The 15,558-nt window shown below is 41.3% G+C and overlaps 1 protein-coding gene across 1 annotated transcript in view; it reads left to right on the top strand.

Annotated features, from left to right (window-relative positions):
- SLC13A4 (solute carrier family 13 member 4) overlaps positions 1–13,985 on the top strand; it is a 72,378-nt gene extending 58,393 nt beyond the window's left edge. The window contains exons 13-16 of the mRNA XM_082255052.1: positions 5,628–5,764; positions 6,465–6,626; positions 10,648–10,785; positions 13,470–13,985. Of these exons, the coding sequence (XP_082111178.1) occupies positions 5,628–5,764; positions 6,465–6,626; positions 10,648–10,785; positions 13,470–13,607 (575 nt within the window). The 3' untranslated portion in view covers positions 13,608–13,985. The remainder of the gene's footprint in view (positions 1–5,627; positions 5,765–6,464; positions 6,627–10,647; positions 10,786–13,469) is intronic.
- Positions 13,986–15,558: the final 1,573 nt, after the last annotated feature.

Raw genomic sequence — 15,558 nt, 5'->3', positions numbered from 1 at the left:
TGGACCCACTGGTCTTTGATGATTGTCGTGTAAACCCTCCAGAAGGAGTCTAAAATCATCAACTTCACTCAGGCCTCCTGACCTAAAAGATTTGGCCTCTGAAGTTCAATAGGCTTGAGTAAAAGATGGCTGCCTCCTCTTACTAGTCTGTGGCCACTGTCCACACCTTCCTTCCTATCATTCGCTTAATTGCATTGTTTAGCGTTTGACCAAACAATAACCTCCCATTATAGGAAATGTTAAAGGCTTGTGTGAAAGTTCCATCTGCCCTCCAGTGAAGTAACCACAACGCTTTTATGGCTGTGACTGAGTGTGCCAGCGCTTGTACTAGGTCTATCAAAGCATCAACCAAAAGATATCTGCCAGGTTCAACTGTGCCAAATCTTGAAGTTTCCAGTCTTGAATTTAATGCCATTTATAAACACTTTATATATCGAAGTGAACAATGTTAACGGTTGACAGGAAAACCTGTCACTGTATAGATTCTCTACAAGTCTGATGGCCAGATCCCCACAATTTCTGAGTTCCAGATGTGTTTCTGCATGAGTGTTTTTGATGCACTCCATTGTGTTCTTAATGCGTTTTGCCACTTTCCAGAAGTGTTCAATACAGAAACAATGTAACATATTCTACTTTGTTGACTGCACTAGAATGTGCTGCACTGGTGTGAACTAGGTCATTGGAATCCAAATCAAACACTGTCCATACGTTCTGGATGCAGAATAAAAACGTCCACTTCCCATCCATTGGATCTTCAACAATTTCCCAACTTCTCTTTGGGATTATTAAAGTATTCTGTATTCTGTAAAGGCAACTGAGTTGTAAAACAACAAAAACACCTGATGTGCCAGACGCTAGTGGGCAGCATCCACCCCTGGAAGTGCAGTGCATAAACATGCATCAGCCATCCTATTTGGATAAAGCTTAGAGAACCTGTTACTGTAAATTGGTCTTCTGGTGAGCTCTCTGCCATCCTGCAGAAAGAGTAGGAGAGAAGTCCATTCCTCTGCAGACCTCCAAGACTATTTACGCCATTGTTTGGAACCTGGCAGGTACCATCCCCTGCTGCCCCATCTCTCTGCTCCCTGTGACATCACCCACAGCCACTCTAAGGCTGAAAATAAAGCCAGGAGAGCAGTGCGGTGCACTGCATATACATATACAAGACAGGAAAAAAAGGGAGAGGCAATAACGACACGGCAGAGCTTTTATAATACCACACCTTTACAATATCAATGCTGTTTAATCACCTAAGGTCCAGGCCTATTTCTGACACTTGTTGTTTACAAGTTAAAATCAGTATTTTTTGCTAGAAAATTACTTAGAACCCCCAAATATTATATATATATATTTATATATATATTTTAGGCTGAGACCCTAGAGAATAAAATGGAGATCGTTGCAATATTTTATGTCTTTATGTCACACTGTATTTGTGCAGCGGTCTTACAAACGCATTTTTTTGGGGAAAAAATGCACTTTTTTGAATAAAAAAAAAAAAAAGGAAACAGAAAAGTTAGCCCAATTTTTTTTTATATTGTGAAAGATAATGTTATGCCGAGTAAATAGATACCGACCATGTCATGCTTCAAAATTTTGCACGCTCGTGGAATGGCGACAAACAATGGTTCTTAAAAATCTCCATAGGGGACGCTTTAAAAATTTCTACAGGTTACCAGTTTACAGAGGAGGTCTAGGGATAGATATATTGCTCTCGCTCTAATGATCGTTGGCAATACCTCAAATGTGTGGTTTGAACACCGTTTACATATGTGGTTTTTTTTTTATTTATTTTACCTTTTATTTTTTATTTTTACACTGTCCCTTTAAAAAAAAAATGTTTTTGATCACTTTTATTCCTATTACAAGGAATCCAAACATCCCTTGTAATAGAAATAAGCAGGACAGGTCCTCTTTAATGTGAGATCTGGGATCAAAAAGATCTCAGATCTCATATCTACCCTTTAAAGCAAAAAAAAAAAGGTAATTTTTTTCTCTGCAAGAAAAAAATGGGTCCTTTAAGGTGCTTGGACGCCTCCAGTCCTCCAAGGCCATAGAGTCAGGTGGGGGCAATCTTGCCCGCACTCTTCTTCCTGCCTTGGACTCAATTGGTTTTCCCCGCTACCGACGGCTGTAGTAAGAGGGGAAAACGACCAGGAAGCGGCGGGAGGAGGGTGGGCACCTCTACCGCCGCCCATAAAAGTGATTCTGTGGTGAATCCGCCACTGGGACCACTTTTACGTGAAAGAGGACCACCGGCCATGTAGAAAAATACCAGGGTTATGGCAGCTATCTGCTGCCATAAATCTGGTATTTAACGTCAAAGTACCGACGTAAAATACACGGTGGGCGGTCCAGAAGTGGTTAAAATCAAACCATAAAGCTGCAGCATCTGCATCCCCTTAGGAACATACCAGCCTTAGAGAGTATCCCACCAACAAATTAAACTTCTGTAGCAGGAGATGGCTGAAATTTGATTTGTAGCTCTTTGTAGATGCCTGAAAAAAGTACAGCCAATCATTTGAGCTTTAAACGGTGGTACTGTATAAGGAATCCCTCCAGTTTGCTAGAGTGTGTTGTGATCAATGTTTAAAGTGTTACTAAACCCAGGACCCTGCATTCACTATATCTGGTCTCCCACAGAACATGTAATCAATGTAATAATTTTAGTAAATATAAACTGCTAAATACCTTTTCTCATCAGCAATATATAGCAGTCTTGTGACTTCTATCAGTGTCTGATTAAAGCTTGTAGGAGGAGTTTATATACTGCACTGGCTGTCCTATCAGGATGCAGGACCCCTGATCCTGTGTCTGGAGACTGCTCATCTCTATGCCCTTGGAGGACCAGGGCAACCTCATGATGTCACTTCCAGTTCCCGGGCCATGTAAACATTTTTTTATTTATTTTTTTCAAGCAAAAGATAAAAATGTATTATTTTATTTTTATTTTTTGTTGATCTTTTGCTTTTAAGGTTAGAGGAGAGATTAGGGGGTCTTGGGGATTTTAGACCCCAGATCTCTCCATAAAGAGGACCTGTCATGCTGTTTTGTTATCGCAAGGGATGTTTACATTACTTGCAAAAGCAATAAAAATGATCAAAAATGTTTTTTTTTTAAAGGGACAGTGCAAAAATGAAAAAAAATTTAATAAAATTAAAAAATGTTTTTTTTTTTAAAGCACCCCCGTCCCTGTGCACTGTAGTGAATGCATACGTAGGTCATACCCACATATGTGTTTTCACCACATATGTGAGGTATTGCCGCAAATGTCTGTACGAGAGAAATAACTCTAGCACTAAACCTCCTCTGTAACGCTAAACTGGTAAACTGTAAAAAAGATGTTAAAGCGCCGCCTATGGAGGTTTTTAAGTACCATAGTTTGGCGCTGTTCCACGAGCGCACACGCACTTTTGAAGCATGACATATTAATGGTAGGTATGTATTTACTCGGTGTACTACCATCTTTCATATTATACAAAAAAATTGGGGTATTTATTATGCTTTGTTTGTTCTTTTTATTTATTAAATATATTATTTAAAAAAAAAAAAATTGCATTTGAAAAACCACTGCGCAAAAACCATATGACATAAAAAAGTTGCAAAGTTGGTCTCTGCTAAATATATATATATATATATATATATTTTTTTTTTTTTTTTTAATGTTTGGGGTTTCTAAATAATTTTCTAGCAAAAAGACTGACTTTTACTTGTAAACAACAAATGTCAGAAAAAGGCTTGGTCCTTAACGCTTCAAAGGTATGAAGCCTGCCTTAGCCTTATGCAGAAGTTACTGCACCAGCAGTGAGACCAAAGTCATGTGGAGACTGAATAAGAATCCTGCGCACCACCCAGTGGCAAAAAAGTAGAATTGCATTTTTTTCCTGGATGCACAACCAATATACCTAATCCTGGGTAACAACTTCAATATGTCTTCACAGTGCCAGCTCAATGCGGGAAGAAGGAATGTGGTTATTGTGGCCAATTTTACAGAGATTCTTATTTTAATTAATTCCAATTGTGCACAGTCTGCACTGTGAGTTTATTTCAGGAAACTGGAGTAAAAGTTCCACAAATGGGCAGACATGACATCAGGGTTAAGAGAAGATCCAGGAAAGGCACAGAATACGATCACACATATGTTATAATATGAACAGCTGTTTGCTTGTGTCTGACTGTGTTGTTCATCATAAAAAGTTACATTGTGCAAAAAGCAAACATCTGCACACAATGTCATATGATCCTATAATTGAGGACAACTGTAAATGTATAGACACTTGATTATAACCGGTCACAACTGGGCATTTATAATAATCTTACACTTATAATAGTACAACCTTACTTCTCAGGGATAACTTGATTTTCCTTTTTTCTTTATTCTCTCCCTGTCACAGCAGTAGTGTTGGTCGGCGAGGTCAAATCCAGATACTAAGAATTGCATATAGTTAGGTTCTGCCAGGATTACACAAAGCAAAACGAAAGGCTTTAAAGCAGGACTAAAACCGGGATTTTAACGGTTTCCAAAACCAGTTATATTCAAGCCATACCATAAATGATATACACACAGTTATTGGTTCTGTCAACCGAAATGTCAAGCCATCAAATGGCTGGTGTCATAACTGATTACGTACACTATAGCAAATTAAGATCCAATAGAGGTGAAGATGGCAGCTTCTTTGGCTGTAAAGGACAGGATGGTTTAGTTCCACTTTAAAGGGTAACTCCACTTTTGTGGGGAAAAAATTCAGCAAATAAAGAAAAAACAATATAGTGTATACAATTGCGACACAAATCATATTGTACTTGAATGTTATTAAAAACTACCTTTCCTTTTCAATCTGCAGCTGGTGTAATTTTCTGAAAATACAATGCAATATGGCTACCTGGAGGTGTTCTGTACACAGAATGTATACTGACCACACCCCCAGAAACATAATTTCCTGCTTGTGTGATTGGCTCACCAATTTTCCCAGAAGTCTGCCTAAGATACAAATCAGATTTCAGGCATCCCCTGCAACAAGAATGTCATTTTTGTTGCAGGGGATGCCTGAAATCTGTCATTTTTGGTGAGATACTCCCAATAGGAACACGTCTAAAGGGATTCAGGCACAGCAGATTTCCTCATTAGAGCCCTGCAGCTGCCACAGCTGATAGATAATTATAAAACCACTCCCATTTGACCCACTCAGCACAGAGGAACAAACTGATTTCTTCAAAATAACAAAAGGTAGGAATCTGCAACAAAGTTTGTTATAATCCTTGCAATGTACAGAGATCACCCAGAGGGGAATGTTTTTTCTCAACAAAAGTGGAGTTACGCTTTAATAAAGGACTGAATGGACGGATTGGTGATCAGCCCTAAACTCAGACTGGAGAAAAGTTATCCTCTGTGGGGACCTTACAGCCTGACACTGGGCTGACAACTCTGCTCCTACAGGGATAGAATAAAAGTGAATTACAACACACACAAAAAACCCTGAAAAGTAAGGCTTCACTGTTATTCACTATTATAACTAATAAATATAAAGATTGAGATTCTTACAAATGTCCATTACTGACCGTCTCTATTTAAAGGACTGTTCCAGCTTATACAAAGTTCCAAAACATTTCATTTTTTCCTCCTTTAGAAAACAACAAGGACAAAGATGAAGATGGGCCCTACTTGGGTGGACCAATGCTGACCTGGCAGGAGTTCCAGAAACACATGCCCTGGGAAATTGTAGTGCTGGTTGGAGGAGGCTATGCCCTGGCAGCTGGCTGTAAGGTAACTCCTGGCATCTACCCTTTTATATATGGCAGATAGAATGTCATAAATGTGGATTCAGGTTGGGGAAGATCACAACTGTTATGATTTTAAAGGACCAGTCCATTGAAAACTGATATTTCAGAGGAAAGGTGCAAACTGGGAAATCATTGCCCCTTTTACAGCTGATATGGTTAGCATTGTTTATCTCATACATGGCATATGAACAAAGCATATCCTTCTATATTGTGTACTTGTCTCTATTAAGAGCACTAAATATAATTTCTGTTTGCTGCTTTGTTCCTCTGCTATCAGTATAAATTACTTCTGACAAGTTTTCCTGACACCAAGAGAAAAAGGTGACAGGGGAAGGAGCTCCAGCTGATTAACAGCCTCAGCTCTGTTCCTGTGTGCTGCGCAGAGGGGGGGGGGTGTGTCCTGTCCCTTCCCTCCAATCAGTTCTCAGAGCTCTCATCACTGAGCTCTGCAGAGTGTAACTTCAGCTCGCCGCCGTCCAACCCCCTTTTTTTCTGAACTCTCAAACAAGCTTTAAAATTCTGGACTTTGAACTGATGTAGAGAAGAAAAGGCTGCAGACAAGCAAGTACAACTTATGAAGGAGGATTTGTTTCATCTCTGTGTATCACTTGAGGCCAGTCACTTCACTGGGTATATGTGAGGATTTACAACCACTTTAATTAATTTCTCCCTGCTCCTTACAGACTTCAGGACTCTCCACCTGGATTGGCCGGCAGATGGAATGTCTCAGCAGCCTCCCATCTTGGGCAGTCAGTCTCCTAGCCTGCGTTCTTGTCTCTGGGGTCACCGAATTTGTCAGTAACCCGGCCACCATCGCCATCTTTTTGCCCATACTATGCAGTCTGGTAAGTTTTTAACCCACACTTGCTGTATTACTTATCGAGAGCGATACAATATGGGACCTGAAAATGTTTTGCACTATACAGACACATTAGGATGTATTAGGTAAATCGTGGGGGGTGCCTTAGCACACACTGGGGGTCATGAATAGAATATACCAGGAGGTCACCAACCCAATTAAATAGCGAAAAATAATATGAAAAGAAACAAAGTGGGTGTTATAAGCGTGGCCTGTTGGTATTTTTTGGATTGTCCAATTACACCCACAAAATAACTTTATATAAAAAAATACATAACTTTTACTGTACAGCAATTAAAACATAATTGGATCCACATATGAAACCATACAGAAAATGGAAGAATTACTGAAAAGAGCAGCGGGAAGGCGCTTCTAAGTGCAGTAACCATAAAACATTTTATTGCCCTATAAAAACACACTTACAGAATGAACAGAGGAAAAAGGCTCATCACAGTAGAACAATTCCAGCGGTGGGTAATCCCAGGGTATTCTGGTATGGTCAGGTGGAGGAGATCCAGATTTAACCTCAAGAGGGAAGCCACAAAATGAAGCAACAGGAGGTCAACTGCAGTGCCGGGACCAGCGTGGAACACAGGGCCCAGATGTGACGTCAGCAGGGAGCAACCAAAGCTAGCGTAGAGCGCAGACCTGGATGTGATGTCAATAGGGCAGGACGCGTTTCCCAGCATCTGATTGGCTCCGAACAGCAATGTTTTATGGTTACTGCACTTAGAGGCGCCTTCCCTTTGTTCTTCTCCCTACTAGAGTCTGCTTTCCTCTTGGAGTGCTGCTTAGCGCTGTACTGTCACCAGCCTTGCCTCATCAGAGTTCACAGATCTGCATCTATTCCACACTGCGGACATACCTCTGCCTAGTCTTGTAACTCAGAGCGCCGTATATCTATAAACTTGTTTCCATACCAGGAAGAATTACTGTCCAGTGCAATGGTTCAATTACACGTTTCACGTTAACATGCCGCTTCTTCAGATTGCCAAATATGCGTATGACAGTTAATTCAATACAAAGTTAATTTATCTAAAAAATAAAACATATATCAATATACATCATATGCATAGCCATTACATTGTACAACTTTTGAAGAAAAACACCACTTTCCCCTTACAAGGGAAACTGTCCAAAAGCAACAAAGACAGAAATAAACTGGTTTTCTATAGTAGATTGTGGGAAGGCTAATTTTTTTTGTCTGTGTCCCTATTGCAGATTTTCCCTCTTGCTGTGTAGTGATGTTGTTGCCAGCATGGCAGGAGGTGAGGGTACAGCTAACGGAGCCCCGGATAGCAGTTAAAACCCAACAGGAGCTCTGATCCTTCCCCACACTATCCAAAACAAAAACAATAAAAGCTTTTGGCTTGAGATATACTTTAATGCCTAGGAGACCATACTCTGAGATGTGTTTTCATAAAAGCTAGAGTTACATAGTTGTTGAGGTTGAATAAAGACAATAGTCCATCCAGTTCAATCTGTGTAGGTGTGTGTGACTCTAATCATCTCTCATACCCCTGAATGTTCTGATCCTTGAGATGTACGTCTAAGAGTCTTTTGAAAGTAGCCATACTTCCCGCAGAAACCACCTCTTTTGGTAGAGAATTCCACAATCGTGTGGCTCTAACAGTAAAGAACCCCCTGCGTTGCCTGAGGTTAAAACGCTTCTCCTCTAATTGCATTGTATGCCCTCGAGTCCTCATGCAATCCTTTCGACTGAATAGCTTTTTTTCTATGCTGAGATCGCCATTGAGGTATTTATAAATTACTATCATGTCCCCTCTCAGGCGTCTCTTCTCCATGGAGAATAAATCAAGCGATTGCAGACGTTCTTCATAATTAAGGTCCTCCAATCCCCTAATTAGTTTAGTTGCCCTTCTCTGGACTCTCTCCAGCTCCAATACATCCTTCCTGAGGACTGGCGACCAGAACTGGACAGAATAGTTCAGATGTGGTCGGACCAGAGTTTTATAAAGTGGTAGAATTATAGTTTTATCTCTGGAATACATCCCTTTCTTTATGCATGCCAATATTCTGCCTGCTTTGGCAGCTGCCGCTTGACATTGCATGCTATTGCTTAGTCTATCCTCTACCAAGACTCCCAGATCTTTCTCCATTTTTGATTCCCCCCCAAAGGTTCCCCCCTAAAGTGTATTGTGCTTTTATGTTTTTAGTCCCCAAGTGCAAAACCTTACACTTCTCCACATTAAACCTCATTTGCCATGTCGTTGCCCACTCTGTTATTTTGTTCAGGTCACTCTGCAGGATATCTGCTTCATGCTGTGCAGTTATTGCCCTGCCCAATTTTGTGTCATCTGCAAAAACTGATATAGAACTACTGATCCCGTCCTCAATGCTGTTTATGAATAAATTGAACAAGGTTGGTCCCAGGACTGAGCCTTGGGGGAACCCACTTACCACCTCATACCAGTCTGAGTGTGTGCTATTTATTACCATCCTTTGGACACGCCCTTTTAGCCAGTTCCGTATGCAAGAGCAAACCTTGCGGTCGATGCCTGCAGACCTGATTTTATAAATTAAGCGATTGTGGGGAACTGTATCAAACGCCTTAGCGAAATCCAGGTACACCACATCCACAGGTCTCCCCCTATCTAGCTCACAGCTCACCTCCTCGTAGAATGTTAAGAGATTGGTTTGACAAGAACGCCCATTTGTAAACCCGTGCTAATTACTGCTAATGATGTTGTTGTCTCTACGATATAGTCCCTTATCATCCCTTCCAGAAGTTTACATACTATCAATGTCAGACTGACAGGCCTATAATTTCCCGGGACATGCCTCTGCCCTTTTTCGAATATCGGTATCACGTTAGCTTTCCTCCAATCCCCTGGTACATTTCCTGTCCTAATACTGTCAGCAAAGATCAGGAACAGTGGTCTAGATATAACCTTACTAAGTTCTTTGAGTACTCTCGGATGTACGCCATCCAGGCCTGGTGATTTATTTGTGTTAATTTTATCCAGCCTTTTCCTGATTTCACCCTCTGTTAGCCATAGCGGTAAGTCCTGTGTATTACTACTAACCATACAGTCATTGTCAGTGTACCCCTCCTTTTCCTGTGTAAAAACTGATGAGAAAAAAGCATTCAGCACGGTTGCTTTTTCAGTGTCCTCTGCAACCATCCTCCCCTCATCGTTAATTATGTGTGCAATATACTCTGCCCTAGTTTTTTTGCTGTTGATATATTTAAAGATTTTTTTGGGGTTCTTTTTACTATCCTCCGCTTTTTGTCTCTCAACGTTGATTTTAGCCATTTTGATTTGAGTTACAAATGGACAATTACTTCTTGCTTATATAGTCAGGCTGTATAAATCCCAGAGTGTCTCTTGACAGCTGTTTGATTTTTTCTTTATTTTTTTTACAGAACTACAAACAGTTTGTATTAGGCCCCTTTCACATGGGCAGGATCTGTTTTTCTCAGCAGGGGATCTGTCTGCTGATCCCCTGCTGAGCTGAGTGGATCGGCCGGATGACAGGTCCGTGTCAGCTCAGCTTATGATGAGCAGACACGGACATAGCCCGCTCTGCAGGCAGTCAGATGTAAACAGGCCAGCTGTCCGTTTACACCAACTGCCCTCCAATTTGTTCTGGCCAGACGGAGGAAAATGGATTCCCTGCTTTTTGATTTTGCTGGATCAGATCAGATTGGAGGTAGCTGGGTGTAAACGGACACAAGTCTGTTTATATCCTCCGCTACACAGAGGAGAATAGAGGGTCCAAACAGGTCTGCCTGAAAAACAGACAGGCATACTCAATCGGACTGCTCATGTTAAAGGGTCCTTAGCGTATAGAGTAATGATATGCAGGATTACTAACAATTATGTCACAATATACAATCATATGATGGTCATAATTTTTTGCTACTATAACTCTAAAAAATAATTTTTTTTCAAATACTTCACCACCTCTTTTAACACTTTACCTCTTCATGTTATTTTTACTGGAAATGATTTGAACAAAGGCTACATTTCTTTCTCTTGCAGTCAGAGGCTCTTTATATTAATCCTCTTTACACGCTTATACCAGTCACCATGTGCATCTCATTTGCCGTGATGCTTCCCGTGGGTAATCCACCAAATGCAATTGTATATAACTACGGCCACTGCCAGATTAAGGACATGGTAAGAAATATATATTTTAAAAGTTCTATTTTGAAAGTTTGGTGCTAGCTGCTAAAGGTGGGTACAACTGTTCATAAAATAGACTGGCATTGGGAAAAAATAAAACTAAGCTGCTGCAGGTATAAATTCAGGTATGTGGAGGCTTTGGGTTTTTCCCTTGGCAGTCTCTTTAAGGCTTCATTAAAACTAGTGCGACTCCAAAGTCACTACATTTCGAGTGCAACTTTAATGTGACTTTACACTCTTTGGCATATGAGTCTCAAGAACGTTGCATCAAAGTAGTGCAGAACCATTTCAAAGTTGCTGCGACTTTAAGCTGCATAGATCGGAATGGGTGCTATTGGAATCAATGGCTGTGACTTTTATGTGTCCGAAGTCGCATGACAAGTCACACTAGTGTGAAGGGAGCCTAAAGGCTATTTAATTTTATCCACTTTCCCAGCAGCCTAGACAGAGTATCAGTTAACCATCTCTGAGCTCAGACAGAAGACAGGTTGGCCTTACAGTTCTAGGTTGACAATTCTGATTTAATTTTAGAATTTACACTATATTGTCAAAAGTATTGGGACGCCTGCCTTTACACGCACATGAACTTTAATGGCATCCCAGTCTTAGTCCGTAGGGTTCAATATTGAGTTGGTCCACCCTTTGCAGCTATAACCGCTTCAACTTGTCTGGGAAGGCTGTCCACAAGGTTTAGGAGTGTGTCTATGGGAATGTTTGACCATTCTTCCAGAAGCGCATTAGTGAGGTCAGGCACTGATGTTGGACGAGAAGACCTGGCTTGCAGTCTGCGCTCAAATTAATCCCAAAGGTGTTCTATCAGGTTGAGGTCAGGACTCAAGTTCCTCCACCCCAAACCAGCTTATTCATGTCTTTATGGACCTTTTGTTTGTGCACTGGTGCGCAGTCATGTTGGAACAGGAAGGGGACATCCCCAAACTGTTTCCACAAAGTTGGGAGCATGAAATTGTGCAAATTCTCTTGGTATGCTGACGCCCTAAGAGTTCTCTTCACTGTAACTAAGGACCAAGCCCAACCCCTGAAAAACAATACCACATCATAATCCCCCCTCCACCAAATGATTTGGACCAGTGCAAAAAGCAAGGTACATAAAGACATGGATGAGCGAGTTTGGGGAGGAGGAACTTGACTGGCCTGCACAGAGTCCTGACCTCAACCCGATAGAACACCTTTGGGATGAATTAGGGCGCAGACTGCGAGCCAGGCCTTATCATTCACATCAGTGCCTGACCTCACAAATGTGCTTCTGGAAGAATGGTCAAACATTCCCATAGACACACTCCTAAACCTTGGGCAGAGCCTTCCCAGAAGAGCTGAAGCTGTTATAGCTGCAAAGGGTGGGCCAACTCAATATTAACAACTTGCCGACCGCTTACTATATATATATATATATATATATATATATATATATATATATATATATATACACACACGGCAGCAGGGTGGCCTGTACAGGCAAAACAACATACGCTTGGTGGTATCTAGGGAGCGAGCTCCCGCCCCCGATCGTCAGCGGGGAAACCGATGCGTGTGTCAGGCGGCTCCAATTGCCACCTGACACCTGCGATCGATCCCCGCTGAGAGAGACATACGGTTGGCTGTTGTAAACACAGCCGACCGTTCTTCTCCCTGGAATAGTCATAGAGCCCATGTGATCCTTCTAGATAGGATCACATGTCTCTATGGTCATTTCAGAAGCCACCCCTCCCCCCACCCCACAGTTAGAATCATTCCCCTAGGCTCACATTTAACCCCATTGATCACCCACAGGGTTAACCCCTTCCCTGCCAGTGCCATTATTACAGTAACAGTGCATATTTTTAGCACTGATTACTGTAGTAATGTCACTGGTACCTCCAAAAGTGTCAAAAATGTCAGTTAGGGGTCAGATCTGTCCGCCGCAAAGTCGCAGTCCCGCTAAAAAAAAATTGCAGATCGCTGCTAAAAAAAAAAAAAAATAAATAAAAATGACAAAAATCTTTCCCGTAGTTAGTAGGCGTGATAACTTTTGTGCAAACCAATCAAAATACTCTTATTGCGATTTTTTTTTACCAAAAATATGTAGCAGAAAAATTGGCCTAAAATGTAAAATTTAGATTTTTAAATATTTTTTTGAGAATGTCCGTTAAAGGAACGCAGTACCGAATCGCAAAATAGGGCCTGGTCATTAAGGGGGCAAATCCTTCCAGTCTTAACGTGGTTAAAGGCCAACTCAATAAAAAATCTAAAAACAATGAAGCGGCAGACTTTGTGAAAATTTATATTTGTGTCATTCTTAAAACTTTTGGCCAAGGCTGTACCCTCCATTCTCCTCTATGGGTAGCCGAATAAAAAACGGACTTGTGTGCATTTACACCCGGCTACCATTGATCTGATAAAAACAAACGGAAGGGGGATTTGCTAAATCAGATGACAGTCTGGTATTAAGTGGACAGCCGGTCTTTTTACATCCAACTGCCGATAGAAGAGAGTGGGCTATGTATGTGTCCAGTGGAGTGGAGCAGCCATGGACTGGTCATCCAGCAGCTCCTGTCAGCTCAGCAGGGGATCAGTGGACAGATCCCCTGCTAAGCAATGAAAGGGGCCTTATTTCTTGTGTTCTTTTACTACACCAGAGACTGTAGCTTGTATACTTAGTTCTAAATGCTGTCTTCTTGCAGGTGAAGGCAGGCCTTGGAGTGAACCTGATTGGTCTGAGTATCATCATGGTAGCTATTAACACCTGGGGCATCAGCCTTTTCCAGCTGGACACATTCCCAGAATGGGCAATGATACACAACACCACGGAGCACCTGTGAGCTGGCCTGGGTACTCGGGATTGACCAGGACTGCTGGAACATCTGTGTCGCAATACCAGAAAACAGAGCACCAGAGAGTTCTCAACAGGCCTGCGAGAGAGCTGCACACCAAAGGACCACACACCACTCATTTTCACCGACAGCTGCTGTCTGCTTTTGCATGACCTAAATGTAATCCCTTTACATTTCCCCCATTACACCAGTTTGTGGGGGCCCATTTTCTAGTGTCCCTGTAGCATTTTAAAGGATTCTATCAAAATGCAAAACACCAGTGTGAAAAGCTACAGCACAGCATATGTCTCCACCCTGGATGTTATGCTTCTATCTTATGCTTCTTACACGAGTATTCTGCTTTTTGACAGGGTCCCTTTTAAGGAGACAGAAACTAGAAATTCATGTCATAATTTACTATTCTATTCAAAGTGCATAGATACCTAAAACATGTAGATTTGTCTATGCAGAACAAGGCAACAGGTTTGGTTTAATGGTGTAAACCCCCAGCATACCGTCCTCCTGCTCCCCCACCACTCCATGCAGCCTATTTAAAGTAAACCAGTCATTAGAATCATACTGTGACCCATGGTCTCTCCTGCAAATGCTAGTTACCTTACTATATCATGCTGATCTACTTGCTTCAGTACTTTGAATTACTGACCTGGAACAGGAATGCAGATAGTCTTCTGGGTTTTTTTCAACTTTTTGATTTGCATATTTATTCCAGGTCAGGGAATCTTAAAATATTAAAGACAGTGGGTCAGTCATAAGCCTGTCAACCAGCAATTTTGTGAGAAGTCTGTTTTTTTAATTATGGCAGTTTTTTTTTTAATGCTTGCAGTTCCTGGGGGAAACCACTACTCCAGACTTCCTTTGGCCAATGGGTCAAGTGACCAATGTAGTCACGGGTGACATGGTCTCTGGTGAAGAAGCTTGGGGCGAGTTATGTTAGGCAAACCAGCTCTACTTAAACACTGATCCTCCCATTTATCAAATGACCAGCATACTGTACCTTAAAAAAGTATTCATACCCCTTGAAATTTTTCACATTTCATCATGTTACAATTTAAAACATAAATGTATTTTATTAGGATTTTATGTGATAGACCAACACAAAGAGGCGCATAATTGTGAAGTGGAGGGAAAATAATAGATGGTTTTACAAATAAATAACTGAAAAGTGTGGTGTGCATTTGTATTCAGCCCCCCAGAGTCAATACTTTGTAGAACCACCTTTCTTTGCAATTACAGCTGCAAGTATTTTGGGTATGTCTCTACCAGCTTTACTGCACATCTAGAGAGTGAAATTTTGGCCATTCTTCAAAAAATTAGCTCAACCTCTGTCAGATTGGATGGAGAGCATCTGTGAACAGCAATTTTAAAGTCTTGCCACAGATTCTCAATTGGATTTAGGTCTGGACTTCCACTGGGCCATTCTAAAACAAATATGCTTTGATCAAAACTATTCCATTGTAGCTGTATGTTTAGGGTCGTTGTCCTGCTGCCTGCGTGAAAGTGAACCTCAGCCCCAGTTTCAAGTCTTTTGCAGACTCTTAACAGGTTTTTTTTTAAGATTGCCCTGTATTTGGCTCCAACTATATTCCCCATCAACTCTGACTAGCTTCCCTGTCTCTGCTAAAGAAAAGCATTCCCACAACATGATGCTGCCACCACTGTTTTTCATGGTGAGGATGGTGTGTTCAGGGTGATGTACAGTGTTAGTTTTCCACCACACATAGGGTTTTGCTTTTAGGCCAAAAAGTTCAATTATGGTCTCATCTGTCCTGAGCACCTTCTTCCACATGTTTGCTGTGCAATAGGGGCACAATTATATTTATACAAAATATTTTCTCACCATCCACTGGGCTCTAGTCCATAGCCCATCACCTATTTTGGTATTTGGAATTCATAGGTATATTTATTTGCAAGTGCAGACCTGTGGGGGTAGGTGTTCCCC

The sequence above is a fragment of the Pelophylax lessonae genome, assembly GCF_965119305.1.
Source record: "Pelophylax lessonae genome assembly, chromosome: 4".
Taxonomy (NCBI): Eukaryota; Metazoa; Chordata; class Amphibia; order Anura; family Ranidae; genus Pelophylax; species Pelophylax lessonae.
The sequence above is the reverse complement of the archived record's forward strand: the minus strand, read 5'-3'. Positions and strand labels throughout refer to the sequence as shown.